This window comes from Nycticebus coucang, chromosome 18, assembly GCF_027406575.1.
Source record: "Nycticebus coucang isolate mNycCou1 chromosome 18, mNycCou1.pri, whole genome shotgun sequence".
NCBI classification, from domain to species: domain Eukaryota; kingdom Metazoa; phylum Chordata; class Mammalia; order Primates; family Lorisidae; genus Nycticebus; species Nycticebus coucang.
The window spans coordinates 74,466,908-74,487,200 of record NC_069797.1 but is presented as its reverse complement, the minus strand read 5'-3'; the positions used below and the strand labels follow the sequence as shown (position 1 = coordinate 74,487,200).

The 20,293-nt window shown below is 53.7% G+C and overlaps 2 protein-coding genes across 4 annotated transcripts; both read left to right on the top strand.

Moving 5' to 3' along the window:
- The first annotated feature begins 118 nt into the window (after window positions 1–118).
- MRPL38 (mitochondrial ribosomal protein L38) lies at window positions 119–7,059 on the top strand. 2 transcript variants are annotated; one of them, XM_053569569.1, is made up of 9 exons: window positions 119–278; window positions 396–575; window positions 3,720–3,854; window positions 3,931–4,139; window positions 4,853–4,925; window positions 5,079–5,124; window positions 6,076–6,234; window positions 6,441–6,577; window positions 6,743–7,059. In XM_053569569.1, the coding sequence occupies exons 1-9, from the start codon at window positions 212–214 to the stop codon at window positions 6,877–6,879; spliced, it is 1,143 nt and encodes a 380-aa protein (XP_053425544.1). In that variant the 5' UTR covers window positions 119–211; the 3' UTR covers window positions 6,880–7,059. The 2 variants fall into 2 exon arrangements, with proteins under 2 accessions (XP_053425544.1, XP_053425545.1); XM_053569570.1 differs by lacking the exon at window positions 6,076–6,234.
- A 1,528-nt stretch (window positions 7,060–8,587) lies between these two features.
- On the top strand, window positions 8,588–15,244 carry TRIM65 (tripartite motif containing 65). 2 transcript variants are annotated; one of them, XM_053569553.1, is made up of 6 exons: window positions 8,590–9,358; window positions 12,467–12,562; window positions 12,831–13,064; window positions 13,169–13,343; window positions 13,469–13,534; window positions 14,035–15,241. In XM_053569553.1, exons 1-6 carry the CDS (start codon window positions 8,753–8,755, stop codon window positions 14,607–14,609), a joined length of 1,752 nt encoding a protein of 583 aa, XP_053425528.1. In that variant the 5' UTR covers window positions 8,590–8,752; the 3' UTR covers window positions 14,610–15,241. The 2 variants fall into 2 exon arrangements, with proteins under 2 accessions (XP_053425529.1, XP_053425528.1); XM_053569554.1 differs by lacking the exon at window positions 13,469–13,534 and having other exon boundaries at window positions 8,588–9,358; window positions 14,035–15,244.
- The last annotated feature ends 5,049 nt before the right edge of the window (window positions 15,245–20,293 follow it).

Sequence of the window (20,293 nt, the reverse complement as noted above, 5' to 3'; positions counted from 1 at the left end):
ATCACCGCCCGGCCGCCTGGCCACCCGGCCGCCTGGCCACCCGCCCGCCGGCACTTCCGGGGCCGGGCGCCCGCGACCGCCTCCGCCCGGCCTCCTTAGAGGACTTGAAGGCCTGACTGCGCAGGCGCGGAGCGGCGCGCTCAGGCGCTACTCTAGCCACCTCTGCCTGGGGCTTAGCGCGACCCCGGCGTTGATGGCGGCCTAAGGGAAGATGGCGGCCCCCTGCTGGAGGGTCACGCTGTGCGGATTCCGGCTATGGCGGAGCTTCAGCATCTCGGGTGAGAGGTCTGGGGATGGGTGTCTTATATCCCGAACCCTGGGGCTCGAGCCACCCCTACTTCTGCTCCCATCTCCGGCGGGCCACATCCGGCCTGACGTCCACTCCCTCTCCGCAGCCTCGCTGAGCCGCCGCACCGCCCCTCTGGGGCCAATGCCCAACGAGGACATCGATGTGAGCAACCTGGAGCGGCTGGAGAAGTACCGGAGCTTCGACCGCTACCGGCGCCGGGCGGAGCAGGAGGCGCGGGCCTCGCACTGGTGGCGGACCTACCGGGAGCATTTTGGGAAGGAGACAGGTGCGGGGAGTCCGGACAAAGGCTGCAGCCTTCGGCTTTGAAACTCGGGGGTCCCGCCAGGGTTTTCCCCGGGCACTAAGCAGGCCTTGCCAACTCCCCTGGGTACGCTGGTGGCGGGGACAGGCGCACCTTTGTGTGCCCCTCGGCCATTTAATCACGCCAGGATTTTACACCCTATTTGTTCCCTCCCCATGGTTGGAAAAATTTTTCCCCTCACAATTAGAGTTTCAGCTCCTAAAATATACACACCTAAAAATCCTTTCCTGACCCGTCTACTGTGCTCTTTTTTTTTTTTTTTGTAGAGACAGAGTCTCACTTTATGGCCCTCGGTAGAGTGCCGTGCCGTGGCCTCACACAGCTCACAGCAACCTCCAACTCCTGGGCTTAGGCGATTCTCTTGCCTCAGCCTCCCGAGTAGCTGGGACTACAGGCGCCCGTCACAAGGCCCGGCTATTTTTTTGGTTGCAGTTTGGCCGGGGCTGGATTTGAACCCGCAACCCTCGGTTTATGGGGCCGGCGCCTTACCGATTGAGCCACAGGTGCCGCCCTCTACTGTGCTCTTAAAATACTCTGGCCACACTGTATCCTGATTTTCTTTTCACTGCCACCCCCCACCCTCTATTGTAAGCAGCTCGCAGACCCGGATCCTGCCTGTCTTGGCTCCGCACCACTCTGTGCCTGTACATAAGTGTGCGATGTTTGGGGGAATGGAGTTAAATTCCTAGGCAAGGTGACTCAGGGACCCACCTTTTAAGGATCTTGTACTTACTGAATACACTTTTTTTATTTTTTTGAGACAGTCTCTCACTTTGTTATCTTCTTTACAGTACTGTGGTGTCGTTGCTCACAGCAATGCCAACTTCTTGGGCTCAAGCGATAATCTTGTCTCAGCTTCCCAAGTAGCTGGACTACAGGTGCTAGCCACATGCCACGCTATTTTTAGAGGCAGAGTCTTTTTTTTTTTTTTTTTTGTAGAGACAGAGTCTGACTGTACCGCCCTCGGGTAGAGTTCCGTGGCGTCACACGGCTCACAGCAACCTCTAACTCTTGGGCTTATGCAATTCTCTTGCCTCAGCCTCCCGAGTAGCTGGGACTACAGGCGCCCACCACAACGCCCGGCTATTTTTTTGTTGCAGTTTGGCCAGGGCTGGGTTTGAACCCACCACCCTCGGCATATGGGGCTGGCGCCCTACTCACTGAGCCACAGGCGTCGCCCTAGAGGCAGAGTCTTGCTCCGGCTTAGGCAATCCACCTGCCTGGGCTTCCCAGAGTGCTAGGATTATAGGCATGAGCCACTGCTCTGTGCCCCTGAGTACATCTTTTTGGAAAGCATTTATAGAGGCAGTTTTATGGTGGTTAAGGGCACAAATAATAGAATCTAACTAGCCTGATTTAAACCCAGCTCAACCTCTAAGGGGTGATGCCTCTGAGCTTCAGTTTCCTCAACTGTAAAATAAAATAATTGTGTCTTTGTCACAGCTTAAAGGATACAGTCCATTGGAATTCAATTAACGGAAATAGTCCATGAAAATAGATTAATGCCATTCCCTAATGATGGCTCAATTCATGTTAGTTATTAGTGTCTTAATGTAAACTTATAAAGCTGTTAGGACTGAAGGTTCTCTAGGGCCTTGCATTTGGGACCAGGAGCATGAGCATTGCCTAAGAACTTGTTAGAAATGTAGTGTCTTGGGTGGTGCCTGTGGCTCAGTGAGTAGGGCACTGGCCCCATATACCGAGGGTGGCGGGTTCGAACCCGGCCCCAGCCAAACTGCAACCAAAAAATAGCCAGGCATTGTGGCAGGCGCCTGTAGTCCCAGCTACTCAGGAGGCTGAGGCAAGAGAATCGCCTAAGCCCAGGAATTGGAGGTTGCTGTGACCTGTGACACCACGACACTCTACTGAGGGTGACAGAGTGAGACTCTGTCTCTAAAAAAAAAAGAAATGTGTCTTGGACATCTATCTGCTTGTACTCTTGGGTACTTGGAGGCTAGGGTGGTGGGAGGATCACTTGAACTCAGGAGTTCAATGCCAGCCTGCGCAACATGGGCAGAGTCTGTATCTAAAAAAAAAAATAACAAGGCTCGGTGCCTGTAGCTCAAGCGGCTAAGGTGCCAGTCACATACACCAGAGCTGCCAGGTTCAAATCCAGCCCAGGCCTGCCAAACAGTGACAGCTACAACCAAAAAACAGCCGGGCATTGTGACGGGTGCCTATAGTCCCAGCTACTTGGGAGGCCAAGGCAAGAGAATCACTTAAGCCCAGGAGCTGCAGGTTGCTGTGAGCTGTGATGCCACAACTCTCTACCCAGTGTGACAGCTTGAGTCTCTGTCTCCAAAAATAAATAAATAAATAAATAAATAAAATAAACGAAAAAAACAAAGGAAAAAAAGAAATGTAAGGCCAAGCATGGTGGCACATGCCTATAATCCTAGCACTCTGGGAGACCCAGGTGGGTGGATTGCCTGAGCTCAAGAGTTCAAGACCAGCTTGAACAAGAGCCAGACCCCATCCCCACAAAAAAAAAAGTAGAAAAACTAGCCAGGCCTGGTGGTACAGCTACACCTGTAGTCCCAGCTACTGGGAGGCTGAGGCAAGAAGATCCCTTGAGCCCAAGGATTTGAGGTTTCTGTAAGCTATGATGCCACAGCAGTCTACCCAGGGCAACAGAGTGAGATGCTGCCTCCAAAAAGAAGAAAAAAGAAATGCGGAGTCTCAGGCTTCATCCTGACCTGCTGAATCAGAATCTGAATTTCCACAATTTGCCAGGTGATTTCTGTGATTTGTCTGCCCATTGAAGGGTGAGAAGCACAAAGCACTTCTCCAAATCCTTCTAGCTTTAGGTGTTTCTTCCACCCAGGACAGGTGTGTCCATGGCCAGCTGGGAATAGGCTTGAAGGTGATCCCAACTGCAATTGACCATCTGCCTCTATCTGCTGTGACCTGGTTTAGGGTACAGAAAAGGCAACCTCAAGTTTATTTAGCAACTAAACCCTGTTCGGGTCAGGGAAGCAGTCTTAGTAGTATTCGTTTGAGGAAAGTTTGAACATCAAAGCTTAGGATCCAGAGTGAGACTAGGCAATGACAGGCAGCTTCACCAAAAAGACCTGACCCTGCTTTTTCTGAAACATCAAACTTCCTCAGATCCCAAAGACAAGATTGATATTGGGCTGCCTCCACCCAAGGTCTGCCGAACCCAACAGCTACTGGAACGGAAAAGAGTTATCCGGGAGCTTCGGGCCGATGTGGCAGAGGAGAAAGCTGCCCGCCTCCGCACAGGTAAGCCATCCCAGGGGAGGGGACCTGGGTGTGTCCCTGCCCACCCTGCATCCCAGCTGGCATCATTCCTTCCCAGCCAGCATCCCATTGGAGGCTGTGCGGGCCGAGTGGGAGAAGACCTGTGGCCCCTACCACAAGCAGCGTCTGGCTGAGTACTATGGCCTCTACAGAGACCTGTTTCATGGTGCCACCTTTGTGCCCCATGTCCCCCTTCACGTGGCTTTTGCTGTGAGCGATGAGGACCTGATGCCTGTGTACTTTGGCAATGAGGTTACTCCAACTGAGGTAACTGTTTACTTGTGTCCCTCCTCATCTTGTTCACACAGACACATTCCATTGCAGCATCACAGACAGTTCCTGGGTTTAGGGTTTTGTTTTCGGTCTATTCTTTGATTTCTTGAGAAACATCGCTATGACAATTACAAAGGAAATGAAGGAAAAAGTTTTATCTTAGGCTGGGTGCTGTGGCTCATGGCTATAATCCCAGCACTCTGAAAGGCCGAGGCAGGTGGATTGCCTGAGCTCACAGGTTCAAGACCTTATCTCTAAAAATAGCCAGGCATTGTGATGAGTGCCTGTAGTCACAGCTACTTGGAAGGCTGAGGCAAGAGAATCACTTAAACCCAAGAGTTTGGGATTGCTGTGAGCTGTGATGCTACAGCACTCTACCAAGGGTGACAAAGTAAGACTGTCAAAAAAAAAAAAGTTTCATCTTTGCACATTCCTATAGTTGGCCCTCTGTCTTTAGAGTGTCCTCCCAGCCCATCCTTTGGCACATGACCCTTTTTGTGGTTTAGTTCCCTGAGCAAACAACTCTGTAGGGTTCCTTCCATAAGCATCTCTGTTTCTACTGACTCTAAGGGGCTGTCAACAGTGCTTAGGTCAGAGTGGGCTCCCCCTTCTGCAAGCATTCCTCAGAGTTCAGCCTTTCAGAAAAATATTGTTTGCAGCAGTTTGTTGTTGATGGGACTAAAGCTCTCCTGTTCTATCTCTGTCAGGCTGCCCAGGCCCCAGAGGTGACCTATGAAGCAGAAGAGGGTTCCATGTGGACACTGCTGCTCACCAACTTGGGTAGGCATCTTGGGTTCAGCAGGCCTCCTGCCTCCCTATCCTTCCTTGAGCCAGGGCCTTGGGAGCTGGGGGAGGGGCCGAGTAGAGACCTAGCCCTGGCTCTTTACAAGGGAGTGGCAGGGCCTGTGGTCAGTAGGGTATGTTTGTGTGCAGATGGACACCTGCTGAAGCCAGATGCTGAGTATATCCACTGGCTGGTGTGAGTATCTCGGGTTGGGGCTGGGGCATAGGTGGCAAGGAGGCCCTGGGAGCCTAGAAAGAGCTACACCTGAGTTTCAGTCTTGACTCCACCAAACAATAACTGGGATTTAGAATTCACCTGCCAAGAGATGACCCCTCCTGAGGGAGTTGGGGGGCACTGGGATCTGACATGTGTAGGCAGTGGGCCTTGGCCATTCCCCACAGCTTTTTCAGCTCTCTGAACTCATTTCCTCACATGTAAAGCTAGGATGATGCTGCCACACGGCTTCCCACCCTGAAGCGTACTGTGACTGTCAAATAGGAAAAGGAATATGAGAGGCCTCTGGCAGCTGTGACATCTCTTCACATGCTCGTGGAGCCACTGGGTGTTCAGTTCCTTCCCTGACCAGGGGAAGGGCTGGGCTGCCTTTTGCTTTTCTCAGTGGCTTTTGGCTCTCTGCACCAAACCAGGAGTCAAGCAGGTGACCCCAGCTTTGGACTCTGGGTAATTGGAACCAGTGAGTGCAAGGCTGGTTGAGTTGCATTTACCATCCTGTGCAGCAGGACCCTCTGGGGGGTTGTGCCTGAAGGAGCTACAGTGGTCACCCCAGTGCCAAGCAGGACACACACTCTCTGTTGTCAGGGACTTCATGTCCTTCAGAGAAACAGCCTGGAAGTGGCAAGGCTTTCTAGCCTGAGTGACTGCGGCAGACCCTTCAACTCCCCAGGCCCTAGTAAACAGGCTGCCTGGCCATGCTGACAGGCTCTGGAACCCTGTTCTTCCCTTGGCGCCCCACCTGCTCCCCTGAGGTTTGCCACAGGTCCACAAAGCTCAGCCTCCTCCTTTAACATCTGGCAGGAAGCCTTAGTGTCTGTCCTCCCAGGAACTGTCAGCCCCTGGGGTATGTAGTGAGGATGTTCCTGGTGCCTCTGTGGAGCAGCAGTTAACAGGTGCTTTTCCTGATACCAGAACCAACATCCCAGGCAACAGGGTGGCTGAAGGACAGGAGACGTGTCCCTATCTGCCCCCTTTCCCTGCCCGAGGCTCTGGCTTCCACCGCTTCACCTTCTTGCTCTTCAAGCAAGACAAGGCAATGAACTTCTCCGAGGACACCCGCCCCTCACCCTGGTAATCCACCCACACACACCTACCACAGGCTTGGGGCCTGCTCCTCCCCCAGGGTGGTCGCTCTTGCTCAGTTCTCTTGATTTAGGCCTTGAGATTGGCAGAAAAGCAAGATGCTAGCAGACCCCTGAGGGGCTTCTCAGGACTGCCTGGTGTGGGGGGCTTTGGTGCCTTCTGCTGACTCTTGTACATTCTCCAACTTCTCATAGCTACCAGCTGGCCCAGCGAACCTTCCACACTTTTGATTTCTATAAGAAACACCAGGAAACCATGACTCCAGCTGGCCTGGCCTTCTTCCAGTGCCGCTGGGATGACTCAGTCACCCACATCTTCCACCAGCTTCTGGGTAAGGTCAAAGAGAGGGTGGGGGGTGGGCCTGAGCTCACAGACATCTCTTACCCTGCTAGGAAGAAACTTTCTTAGGGCCACCACAGGCCCTAGATGGGCAAGCCATGGCCTGAGAAGGCTCAGGTCAGCAGGAATCCACCTGTGCCTCTCGTTCTTCTTGCAGACATGCGGGAGCCCGTGTTTGAGTTTGTGCGACCACCCCGTTACCACCCTAAACAGAAGCGCTTCCCCCACCGGCAGCCACTACGCTACCTGGACCGGTACAGAGACAGTCATGAGCCCACTTACGGCATCTATTGAGGGGCCAGAGTGCACCCACCTCAGAGAGTGGGCTAGGCCGGCAAGAAGAGTGAAGATGAAGATGCAGCTTTGGGACCAAGCTGTGGGACTTGTGGGCTGCCATAAGGCCAGGAACTTGGAGTGAAATGGACTCTCAGGTGGTGGGGCTGGGGGATGTGAATAAAGAGGATTTCTGCTGTGGCTGGTCTGGGTCTGTGTTCCAGGAGCAGCCTGTGCCCTGGTGGAGCTTAGTGGTTCATGGGTGGAAGAGGGCTGCCTCTGCCTTCTGAGGGTGCCAGGGCTAACAGTGTGGGCAGAGAAAAGGCAGGCAAAGCAAAGGTAGCATAGCCCAAGAAGGGAGACACCACAATCTGGCAAGTACCCAAAACCCAGCTCCCAGAAAAAGTGCAGCAGAGCACCTGGGGCAGCAGGGAGCATTTATTGAGTACTAGCTGTGTGCCCCAAGTAGTGGCATTGGCCTCTACCCAGGGCTCTGTTCCACTCCAACCTTGAGATATCCCTGTCACATGGGGCAGCAAGGGGTGTTAGAGACATCTGGGGGCACTTGATGGTGAGGGCCAGAAAGCCCCTGTACCCTCACTAGATGGTGTTTTTTCTTCCCTCCCAAAGAGAAGGCTGCCTACTAGTTAAGGGGACAGGCACCTTTTCTCAAAAGTTCCATGTGTAGGACACAATGCAGCTTCCCAATGAGCACCTTCTGCCTCAAAATCAGTCCACTTGGTTAAAAAAAAGTAACCGTCCTCAGATTCATGCTGGCAGGACACACACTGAGGGAGGTGGTGGATAAGGGCCCCCAATCCGCTCTGCTCAGCTGCAAGGGAAATGCTAAAGTCACCCCTTAAGTACTGAGGTTCCAGATCAGCTTAGACCTCCAGATGAGATGGCTGGCACAGAGGGGACACTGATTGCATCTGAAAGTTGCCTTGGGTATCTATTGAAAGGGCATTTGAAAAAGACCCGGTGGCGCCTGTGGCTCAGTGAGTGGGGCGCCAGCCCCATGTACTGCGGGTGGTAGGTTCAAACCCGGCCCTGGCCAAACTGCAAAGAAAAGAAAAAAAAAAAAATGAAAAAGACCCAAGGTTGGGGGTGGCACCTGTGGCTCAAAGGAGTAGGATGCCAGCCCCATATGCCGGAGGTGGCGGGTTCAAACCCAGTCTGGGACAAAAACTGCAAAAAAAGAAAAGAAAAAGACCAAGGTAAATTGGTCTGTCTCTTGGCAACCAGAAATTTCCATCACCCGGTTTACATTTTTTTTCTATGTCGCCCTTGGTAGAGTGCCACGGCGTCACACCTCACAGTAACCTCAAATTCTTGGGCTTAAGCATTCTCTCGCCTCAGCCTCCCAAGGAACTGGGACTACAAGGCGCCCACCACAACACCCGGCTATTTTTTGTTCGTACTTTTTTGTTTGTAGTTGTCGTTGTTTGGTGGGCCGGGGCTGGGTTGGAACCTGCCAGCTCCGGTGTATGTGGCTGTTGCCTTAGTCGCTGAGCTACAGGCGCCAAACCACACGGTTTACTTTAAAAGAACCAGAATTAGGTGTAGCCCAGAAAAGGGAGTCCCTCATCTGGCGAATGCCTGGAACCTAGCTCCAGGAAAAAGCGCCATAAAGTGCCTCGGGTCAGGAGGGAGCGTTTACTGAACCCTAGCTGTGTGCCAGGAAGCCAGCTCCCACCCCCACCCCCGGCGTGCACTGTTCAGTTAAACGCCCGGGAAGGGGGTGTCTACGCCGTCAGCCTGACTTATAGCTGGGGAGCCCAGTAGAGGTGAGGTTAGGTGATAGTCCCCAGCCAGGAGAAGCCTGAGAGCAGGGTTCCCGACCCTTGATCTCCACAGGCTGACCCAGAACCCAACACAGCGGCTGGGAGGCAGGATGGAGACGCCAGGGCCCGCTCTCAGCCTAATGGCACGAAGCCTCCGAGGCCGGCAGGGGCAGCACAGGGGCAGGGCCCAAGGGAGTGTTGTGTCCGCCCCGCAGACCGGTTCTTCCTGGGTGGGGGCCTCGCTCCGCCTCACGGCGGCCGCACCCTCCGAGCCTGCCCCGCTTCTCGCCTCCGTCATGGCCGCGCGGCTGCTGGAGGACAAGCTGACCTGCGCCATCTGCCTGGGGCTGTACCGGGACCCGGCTACGCTGCCCTGCGGCCACAACTTCTGCGCGGCCTGTATCCGGGACTGGTGGGACAGATGCGGGAAGGCGTGCCCGGAGTGCCGCGAGCCCTTCCCCGACGGCGCCGAGCTGCGCCGCAACGTAGCCCTCAGCGGCGTGCTGGAGGTGGTGCGCGCCGGACCCGCCACGGACCCCGGCCCGGGCCCTGACCCCGACCTCGACCCCGACCCCAGCGCACGCTGCCCGCGCCACGGGAGGCCGCTCGACCTCTTCTGCCGGACCGAGGGCCGCTGCGTGTGCAGCGCGTGCACCGTGCACGAGTGTCGCCTCCATGAGCGGGCGCTGCTGGACGCCGTGCGCCTCGAGCGCGAGGTGACACGGCCGCCGGGTGGAATTTGCGGGAGGGAGCCAGGCCGCAGTCGCCCTGTCAGCGCAGGGTAACTCCCCGCGGGCTTAGCAGGGTGGGGAGTGTCAGCTGGAGACAGCTTCAGAGTGTTTTTCTTCCCAGAACCTTAGAGGTAGTTACAATAACTCAGGGGTCTGTGTATCACATTGGGGTAACCAGCCCCACCCCCACCTCGGCCCAGTCTCAGGAGACACCGTTCTTTTTTTTTTGTAGAGACAGAGTCTCACTTTGTGGCCCTAGGTAGAGTGCCATGGCATCACATAGCTCACAGCAACCTCCAACTCTTGGGCTTGAGCGATTCTCTTGCCTCAGCCTCCCAAGTAGCTGGGACTACAGGTGCCCGCCACAACACCCGGCTATTTTTTTTTGTTTGTTTTTGTTTTTGCAGTTCGGCGGGGCGCCACCCTCGGTATATGGGGCCGGCACCCTACCGACTGAGCCACAGGTACCGCCGGGAGACACCGTTCTCATGGCTGAAGGCATAGTGGAGGTGTTGGGCTGCAAGCTTCCGGCTCCACTGCAGGCCCTAGAGAACTGTCAGGCATACAGCAGGTGCTCCATGAACAAACCTTTCATAAATAAGCGTGGCACCTGCAGTGTGGGGAGGGGCTGCCTGTCGGCAAATAAATCACATGCTCCCTACCCTAAACAGACTTGGAATCTGCTTAAGGGATCAGTGTCCCAGTAAGATGTGAATATATTATTACCAAGTGCAATAAGGAAAGCACAGGACAGGTCTGCTGCAGAGACTAGGAGGAGTAAGAGAAGGGGGCCTTTATGCTGACACATTAGAGCTGAGGAAGTCCCAGCCAGGGAAGGGACCTGGGGAAGAGCTTTCCAGGTGGAGGAGGCAGCTGGCTCCTCTGGGCTGGGAAAGAACTGAGCATGCTGGGTCCCTGGAGGCAGAGATGTGAGCAGAGGCCTGTGGGGTCTGCAGGCCCAGGTCTGAAAGGGCCCATTGGGCTGCAGTGAGGAGTCTGGCTCTTGCTCTAGGGGCCTGGGAAGCCAATGCAGGCTTGGAAGCAGAGTTGATTGGATTTGGGCTATGGATGTGGAGGGAGTTGGAGGGGAGACGGGAGCCTGTGAAAAAACGTGGGTGGGGGCGGGGCCTGTGGCTCAGGGTAGGGCTCCGGCCCCATATGCCGAGGGTGGCGGGTTCAAACCCAGCCCCAGCCAAACTGCAACAAAAAAATAGCCAGACATTGTGGCGGGCGCCTGTAGTCCCAGCTACTTGGGAGGCTGAGTCAAGAGAATCGCCTAAGCCCAAGGATTTGGAGGTTGCTGTGAGCTGTGTGACGCCATGGCACTCTACCGAGGGCGATAAGGTGAGACTGTCTCTACAAAAAAAAAAAAGAAAAAACGTGGGTGGGAGTCAGCACATGGAAGAAGCAGAAAACAGGCTGGAGTGGACTTGTGGGTGGCAAAGAGGGTAGCAAAGAAGACACCCAGGTCTCTATCTGGAGCAAGTCAGTGGCCAGTTCTGGGTGTGGAGAGCAGAGTTTGGTTTGGGACACATCAGGGCTGGAGTCACTAGTGGGACAAACCAAGGGGTACTAGGCGTCTGTCAAAAGGAAGTAGAAAGTTGAGTCTTTAGCCCTGGCAGGTAAAGAAAGTCCTGGGGAGGACTGAGTCCCCTCCTGGGCCCAGGGCTACAGTCAAACCAACCAGGAGCTCCCAGGGAGACAGGAGGGAAGTGCAGCACATAGCGGGGGAACCAGGAGTGGAAGGGTGCCCATGCTGACAAGAGGTTCAGTAAGAGGAGGACAAAAGTGGCCACTGGAATCCCCACTATGGAGGTGGCTAGAGCCCTTGACAAGAGCCATTTCAGCATCAAAGACAGGGATGGGATGAGGAGGGCGGGCCAGAAGATGATGGCACAAGGATATTGAATGGAACAGGAAGAGGGTGCTGGAGGCCTGATGGGTGGGGAGGGATAAAGTTGGGAGTCTGCTAAGGCAGGGGACCCAGGACAGGAGACTGGAACAGGTAAGAAGTGTGGATTTCAGAGCTGATGCTGGGGCCAGGGAGAGGTCACAGGAGTGGCTGAGATGGGTGAAGAAAGAGGGCTCCAGGGTGGTGGAAGATGTCTCTGTGGCTGCTGAGAGGGAGCTAGAGAAGCTGGTAGATGACAGCCAGGCAGAGGAAAGAAGTGGCCTTGGTGTAGCCAGCACCTCATGCTCCTGAAAGTTTTGCTAATGAAAGGGGAAGGGATATGGGGCTATGAGGGGATAGGTCCCTGTCCCTAGAGCAGGGTCTGGCACCCCAGGAGAGTCTGCCCTCCCACCTCCTACATTTGTCACTTGAATACTGAAGGCAGGGGCCTGGGCAGAATACAAGCCTTAGGCTTCAGAAGGTCTGAGGACTTTGAGCAAATTATCAACCTCTCTGAACCTGTTTATTCATCCTTGATGGAATAAAAACAATCTCCACCTCTATGTTTCGCCAGGAGGAGCAGAAGCAAGGCAGTGCTCTTCCCCAGGTGCAGGGAACCAAGTCCTAGATGTGGGCAGAAACTGGGGCTCCTGTCATCAGCACGGTTTGCCCTGTTCCCATGAGAGTGCAATGTTTTTTCCTCAAGGGAATCTGAGGTGGCGTGACCAAACAGGGGCCTCTGTCCCTTGTGTCCAGTCCTGGAAGATCTGCTTTACATATGTACCTGTTGGGCAGTTTGGTGCTTTGGGTCACCCCTTCCCTGCAAGGCCTCCTGTGCCAGCATTATTGCTCTTGTTTATTGACTAGGGGGACGTTACAGCTCAGAGGGAGTAGCAGCTGTGCCCCAGCTTGCTCAGCCTGGAAGAGGCAGGAATGGGACCAGAAGTTGTGTCCCCACCCCAAGGCTTCTCTGCCCACATACTGCTCTGCTGCAAGTGGGGAAGGGAAGTTGTCAAGGCCTCCCTGTGCTTGCAGTGTGGCTGGTGCTCTGCTCTGTGTGCCCGCCCTCTGCCCAGCCTGGCCTGGGGCAGCTTGAGGAGGGTCTGCCTGCCAGCTGCAGGAATTTGTTGGATGTCAAAGGGGGACTACACTGCCGACCTCGGCCTTCTTTCACTGCTCGTTCTATGGGTGGGGCACCACAGGCCCAGCTGAGAACCAGGCTGGAAGTGACACAGCAGCAGACCACCCAGGCACAGGCCCAGCTTCAGGAGGTACAGGAGCGAAGCAGCCAGATCCAGGTACTGGGCCTGACCCTATTCCACCCAACATGCCCTCACACTGTCCTGCATACAGCTGCTGGCTGGTCCCTAAGGCACCAGCAGGAGGCATGAGCTACCTTGAACATGTTTCCTGGAAGCAGGGAGTGAGGTGCTGATCAGGGAGCTGGGTGTCTTGAGAGAGGGAAGTTTCCCAGGACCTTGGTTTCCCATATTCCTACCCCCCAGCCCATTGGGCAGCCCTGGTCCTGGCCCCAGTCACCCTGAAGTCCCTGCTGTGCCCACCCAGAGCTTGGCCTGCTCCCTGGCCTCCTCAGTCTCCAGCAAGTTCACCAGCCTGCAGCAGGCCCTGGAGATACGGCGGGCTGCAGTGCTCAGGGACATTGAGGTGGCCAAGACACAAGTGCTGGCACAGGCGCGGGATGAGGAGCAGCAGCTGCAGGGCCACTTGGAGGCCCTGGCTCGCCATGGCCACAGAATCCGGGAGCTCCTGGAGCAGGAGGATGACAGGACCTTCCTGCAGGTACCGGCCTCAGGATGGCAGGCTAGGAGTGGGTAAGTGGGTAGGCCGGGGCATGAGTGGGTAGGCTTCATGCCCCGGCCTACAGCAGCTGTTCCTGCCCTCAGGAATCACAGCTCCTAGAGCCCCCAGGGCCACTTGAGCCACCGACCCCTCTGCAGTGGGACGAAGACCAACAGCTGGGTGATCTGAAGGAGTTGCTGAGCCATCTGTGCAGCCTCCTCCTGGAAGAGGGGGGCCACCCTGAGGCCCCAACCAAGGCTGCGGACTTGGGCCCCAGGGGTAAGGCTGACTCCAGCTCTCCCTGTACCTGTCCTGGCCCAGCTGCCCCTCCCTACAGGTGGTGGGATAAGGCCCCCTTCCCAGGGCCTCCCCATCCATTCTCCTAACTCTGCTTTGCCCTCTAGAAGCCCCAGGGCCCCTGGCACTGGTACCAAGCACAGTGTGTCCACTGAGGAGGAAACTCTGGCAGAGTAAGGAGACCCAGGATGTGCACATGGGATCGTGTGTGCCTGAGCAAGTGTGTGTACTGTGAACACGTACACATGTATGCCTGTGTGTGCATGTTTGTGCACAAGTGGGGGGGGGCACATGTTGTGACTGTGCTGTCATAGATTTGGGGGCGAGGAGCTGTGAGGTGGGGGCCAGCTCCTACCCCCTGCACACGTGTTGCCAGATACATATCCTGTGCATGTCCGCCAGAAACAGACACAGCAGCATAGGGTCTAAGGACAGAGTCTGCGTGCACAGACCTGTGATTCTTCCTGATTCCTCCACTTAATGCCTCAGTGTTCACATCTGTGAAATAGGGCTAGTGGAGGGTTCTACCCACAAGGTTGCAGCAGGGATGAAATGCTCAGGATGCAGTTTGCCTAGCGGACAGTAGCAGTGGATAAATGCAGCTGCAGCTGTGTTCTCTCCCTGCTGGACAGGATGGCACCCTGACTCATTTTTGTTTGTCTTTCCCCAACAGATTATCGCAATCTCACCTTTGACCCAGACAGCGCCAACCGCCACTTGTACCTATCCTGCCAGTACCGGCAGGTGAAGCACCGTCGCCAGCCTCACGGCCAGGCCAGGCCAGGCAGCTTCGAGCTCTGGCAGGTGCAGTGTACCCAGAGTTTCCAGGTTGGGCGGCACTACTGGGAGGTGCGCGCCTCAGACCACTCAGTGACACTGGGTGTCGCCTACCCGCACCTGAGACGCTGCAAGCTGGGGCCCCACACAGACAACATCGGCCGTGGGCCCGCCTCCTGGGGGCTCTGTGTCAAGGAGGACAGCATCCAGGCCTGGCATAATGGGAAAGTCCAGCGCCTTCCAGGGGGGTCAGGGCTACTCCTAGGTGTAGATTTGGACCTGGGCTTGGGCTGCCTCACCTTCTACAGCCTGGAGCCCCAGGCCCAACCCCTGTACACCTTCCATGCCCTCTTTACCCACCCCCTTATCCCTGTCTTCTGGCTCCTCGAGGGTAGGACCCTCACCCTGTGCCATCGGCCTGGGGCCACACTCCCACCGGGGCCCCAGAAAGAGGCCTCAGTGCTCAGCTGACGAAGGCATGGGCTGAAGCTCTGGTTTAGGGGCTGGAATTTATTGCCACCATGCCTGTATGCCCAAAAGCTGCTCAGCCCCGACCTGAGGATCAGAGGTCCAGAGGCCACAGCTCTAACAGGACCAGTTGTTGGCCTCTGTTGACTGAGAGAAAGGTAGTGGATTGCCCCAAAATGGAGTTGAGCAGAAACCCAGAGTTTACCTTCCCAGCTGCTTTGCAGGGAACAGGGCCTAGAAGAACAGGAAGCCCCCCCTCCAATGCTCAGTTCCATGCATTGCCTGGGCCTTGGAAGCTGGAGCAACTCACACGGGACTTCTGGCTTACAGAACAGACTGTGGGATGGTAAACACCTGTCAGCCTGAACTTGCCTCCTAGGGAGATGACAGGGACCAATGGAGCAGTCAGTGGGGGTGGGGGAGGTGACCAAGAAGGATCCCGAGAGACAATGATGTTAAATAGACTTTTATCTTTCTGCCTCTCTCTTTGTAACCTTTTGGTGTACTTTAGTCCAGTCTTCTCTTTTATTTTGTGCATTCTTGTAGTTGTATTCTATAAACAGTTTTGTTTTCTGCATTTAAAAAATTGTATTTTTTGAAAAATTTCTTTACAAATAGTTTCACAGTATTGCCCAGGCTGGATTCGAACTCCCAGGTTCAGGTGCTCTTACTACCTCAGCCTCCCAAGTAGCTGGGTTTACGGTGTTCCCTTTCTTCTTTCTTTTTTTTTTTTTTTTTTTGTAGAGACAGAATCTCACTGTACCGCCCTCAGGTAGAGTGCCGTGGCGTCACACGGCTCACAGCAACCTCTAACTTTTGGGCTTACACGATTCTCTTGCCTCAGCCTCCCGAGCAGCTGGGACTACAGGTGCCCGCCACAACGCCCGGCTATTTTTTTGTTGCGGTTTGGCCGGGGGCTGGGTTTGAACCCACCACCCTCAGCATATGGGGCCGGTGCCCTACTCACTGAGCCACAGACGCTGCCTTTTTTTTTTTTTTTTTTTTTTTTTGTAGAGACAGAGTCTCACTTTATGGCCCTCGGTAGAGTGCCGTGGCCTCACACAGCTCACAGCAACCTCCAACTCCTGGGCTTAAGCGATTCTCTTGCCTCAGCCTCCCGAGCAGCTGGGATTACAGGCCTCTTTTTTTTTTTTTTGAGACAGAGTCTCAAGCTGTCGCCCTGGGTAGAGTACCGTGGCGTCATAGCTCACAGCAACCTCCAACTCTTGGGCTCAAGCGATCCTCCTGCCTTAGTTTTTCTATTTTTAGTAGAGACAGGGTCTTGCTTTTTGCTCAGACTGGTCTCGAACTCATAAACCCAAGCAATCCACCCGCCTTAGCCTCTCAGAGTGCTAGGATTACAGGCGTGAGCCACTGGAACCTGGCCTACAGTGTTTTCTGTATTTTTTTATTTAACATAAGCATTTTTCACATAATTGAAAAATATCCTGGGCGGTGCCTGTGGCTCAGTGAGTAGGGTGCCGGCCCCATATGCCGAGGGTGGCAGGTTCAAACCCAGCCCCGGCCAAACTGCAACAAAAAAATAGCCGGCATTGTGGCGGGCGCCTGTAGTCCCAGCTACTTGGGAGGCTGAGGCAAGAGAATCGCGTAAACCCAAGAGTTAGAGGTTGCTGTGAGCCGTGTAACGCCACAGCACTCTACTGAGGGCGGTACAGTGAGACTCTGTCTCTACAAAAAAAAAAAAAGAAAAGAAAAATATCCCGGGGCAGCGCCTGTGGCTCAGTGAGCAGGGCACCGGCCCCATATACCGAGGGTGGCGGGTTCAAACCCAGCCCCGGCCAAACTGCAAGAAAAAAAAAAAAAATAGCCGGGCGTTGTGGCGGGCGCCTGTAGTCCTAGCTACTCGGGAGGCTGAGGCAGGAGAATTGCCTAAAGCCCAGGAGTTGGAGGTTGCTGTGAGCTGTGTGACGCCACGGCACTCTACCAAGGGCGATAAAGTGAAACTCTGTCTCTACAAAAAAAAAAAAGAAAGAAAGAAAAATATCCCTGAATGATTGTTACAAACAGTTGTTCTAATGACTGTTAAATTTTTTTACCCATTATTCGTTGAACATTTAAATTGCTTTATTTTGGGGTGTAAACATATTATCATGATGAATATTTTTTTTTTTTTTTTTTTTTTTTTGTAGAGACAGAGTCTCACTGTACCGCCCTCGGGTAGAGTGCCGTGGTGTCACACGGCTCACAGCAACCTCTAACTCTCGGGCTTACGCGATTCTCTTGCCTCAGCCTCCCGAGCAGCTGGGACTACAGGCGCCCGCCACAACGCCCGGCTATTTTTTTGTTGCAGTTTGGCCGGGGCTGGGTTTGAACCCACCACCCTCGGCATATGGGGCCGGCGCCCTACTCACTGAGCCACAGGCGCTGCCCATCATGATGAATATTTTTAAGGGGAAAGCTTTAGCCACACTTATGTACTTAAGCTAAATTACCTAAAATGAGTTACTGTCAGCAAACAACAACCACTTGAAGATTACTGTATATAAGAGGCCACAGTGGGACAGGGCTGGCCATGCCTTGGGGGAACCCCAGCCTCCCACCAGCATCACACCTGTGGGGTTGGGGCTAGATGCTGTGACATGTGCCCTTTTGTTTTGGTTTGTCTTTTGCTATTCCAGACCATGTATCTGTGAAAATCCCTGTACGTGTGTTTGCTCGTGAGGTTGCTAGGCAGGTGTAATTCTTGTTGTTTTCTGAACCAGGGTCTCCCTCTGTCACCCAGGCTGCAATTCAGTGTGTGGGACTACATGGGTGCTCCACCACATCTGGATAATTTTTCTTTTCTTCTTTTTTTTTTTTTCAGTTTTTGGCTGGGGCTGGGCTTGAACCCGCCACCTCCGGCATATGGGGCTGGCGCCCTACTCCTTTGAGCCACAGGTGCCGCCCAATTTTTATATTTTTATAGAGAGGGGGTCTCAACCATGTTGGCCAGGTTGGTCTTGAACTTCTGCCTTAAGCAATCCTCCTGCCTCAGCCTCCCAAAGTATTGGTATTATAGGCATGGGCCACCATGCCTTTTCTTTTTTTTTGTAGAGACAGTTTCACTTTATTGCCCTCGGTAGAGTGCCGTGGCGTCACACAGCTCACAGCAACCTCCAACTCCTGGGCTTAGGAGATTCTCCTGCCTCAGCCTCCCGAGTAGCTGGGGCTACAGGCGCCCGCCACAACGCCCAGCTATTTTTGTTGTTGTTGTTGCAGTTTGGCCGGGGCTGGGCCTGAACCCGCCACCCTCGGTATCTGGGGCCGGCGCCCTGCTCACTGAGCCACAGGCGCCGCCCCACCATGCCTTTTCATATTTGTCTACAGGAGTGTTCTGTATTATAAATATGAACCTTTTTTTACATGTGACAAGATGCTGCTGCTATTTCTGAGCGTAACATAGAGCAGTGCTTTTTAACTAGGTGTGGGTACAAGCCCTTAAATATCTGCCAGACATGTGCTCCAAACTGAATTGCTTGGCCCACCTGATTTTTTTTTTTTTTTTAGTCTTTTGCCCATGGAACTCCAAGCCCACCTGATTCTGATAGAACTTTCCATCTCCTTGTTGGAATTTGCACCAGTGTGAGGCAACATTTGGAAAGGGGACACATTTGATTAGTGGCTGCTTCCAACATGTCTGCCCTACCCACCAGACCCCCTTACAGTTTCTGGGCTCCTGTGATACAGAATTGGGAAGAGACGGCAGGAGAGATACCAAATGACAGGGACCTCAGGCAGGGTTCGTTGGCTCACGCCTGTAATCCTAACACTCTGGGAGGCCAAGGCGATGGATTGCTTGAGCTCAGGAATTCAGAGACCAGCCTCAGCAAGAGTGACACCACATCTCTAAAAATAGCTGGGTGTTGTGGCGGGCACCTGTAGCCCCACCTACTTGGGAGGCTGAAGCAAGAGGATCTCTTGAGCCCAGAAGTTTGAGGTTGCTGTGAGCTGTGACTCCATGACACTCTACCCAGGATGACAGAGTAAGACTCTGTCTCAAAAAAAAAAGAAAAGAAAAGACAGGGCCTCAGGGCCAGTGGGGCTGGTGGGAGCTGGCCTAGAGGACAGAAAGGTGAGGGGTGAAGAGAACAAGAGGCTACTCTTCTCCAGCCAGGCCGGGAGGGAGCAGGATGGTGACTGGGAAATCATCCCAGAAGCTAGAAGACACTGATCCAGTCCTTGAGATTCTGGGGGCACAGGATTTCCATCCTAGAATTCCATGCCCAGCCAAACCGAGCAGGGCCAGCTGCTGACACATCAGCACCCATGCTCAGGAAGCTCCCAGAGGACAGGCAGACTTTGCAAAAATGAAGTCACTGAAGGGAAAGAGCAGGCCTAGGATCAGTCCTAAAGCCTCTGCAGCCTCCAGGGATCTGAGCACAAACATCCAAGTCCATGGTCAAGGCTTGTTTCTCCACTCATGATTGAGAGACATGGAAATAAACACAATAGTAAGAGAAAGCTGCCTGTGTGGAGCAGAAATGTTATAAACCTTATTCAATTGTTTGCCTTTTTTTTTTTTTTTTTTTCAGTTTTTGGTCGGGGCTGGGTCTGAACCTGCCACCTCCAGCATATGGGGCCGGCGCCCTACTCCTTTGAGCCATAGGCGCCGCCCCAATTGTTTGCTTTTTAAATAACCTAATCCAAGTTATGGCATAACCTAAATAAATAACCTAAATATAGTAATATGATACAAATGTACACCAGACCAATTTTTTAAAAGTACATCAAAAGCACAAAGAAAAAGAAGTACGAATACAGATGTGGGTGGTTTTGGTCCCCTTTCAATATCTTTCAGACACAACAAAGCTAGGAATGGCTTCTTTTTTTTTTCTTTTTGTTTTTTGAGACACAGTCTCAAGATATTGCCCTGGGTCTGACCTGTGGCATCATAGCGCACAGGAACCCCCAACTCTGGGACTCAACAGATCCTTTTGCCTCAGTTTTTTTATTTTTTTTAGTAGAGACAGGGAGTCTTGCTTTTGCCCAAACTCTTGGGATCAAGCAATCCTCTTGCCTCAGCCTTCCAAGTAGCTGGGACTCCAGGCGCCTTCCACAGTGCCCAGCTATTTTTACAGATGAGGTCTCACTCTTGGTCAGGCTGGTCTCAAACTCCTGAGCTTAGGCAATCCACCCACCTCAGCCTCCCAGAGTGCTAGGATTACAGGCATAAGCCATTGTGCCAGCAAAATTAAGTCTCTCTGATGTAACACTGTCCAATGGCACCAAGAGTATACCTCTTTTCTCTCTCTCTCTCTCTCTCTCTTTTTTTTGAGACAGAGTCTTACTTCATCATCCTGGGTAGAGTGCCGTGGCGTCATAGTTCACAGCAACTTCAAACTCTTGGGATCAACCGATCCTCTTGCCTCAGCCTCCCAAGTAGCTGGGACTCCAGGCGCCCACCATGACACCTGACTAGTTTTTCTATTTGTAGTACAGACAGGGTCTCCTTTTGCTGAGGCTGGTCTCAAACTCCTGAGTGCAATAAATTGACCCGCCTCTGCCTCCCAGGGTGTTAGGATTATAGGCATGAGCCACTGCTCCCAGCCCAGGTTGCACTTTTGGGCTTAAATTCTGCCTTCTCCCAGGATCAGTTATGAGACCTCTGGCAAGAGATGTAGCCTGCGGAATTCCAGATGACAGAGTCCTTTATGACAGAGTCCTTGCAACGACAGAGTGAGGCAGGT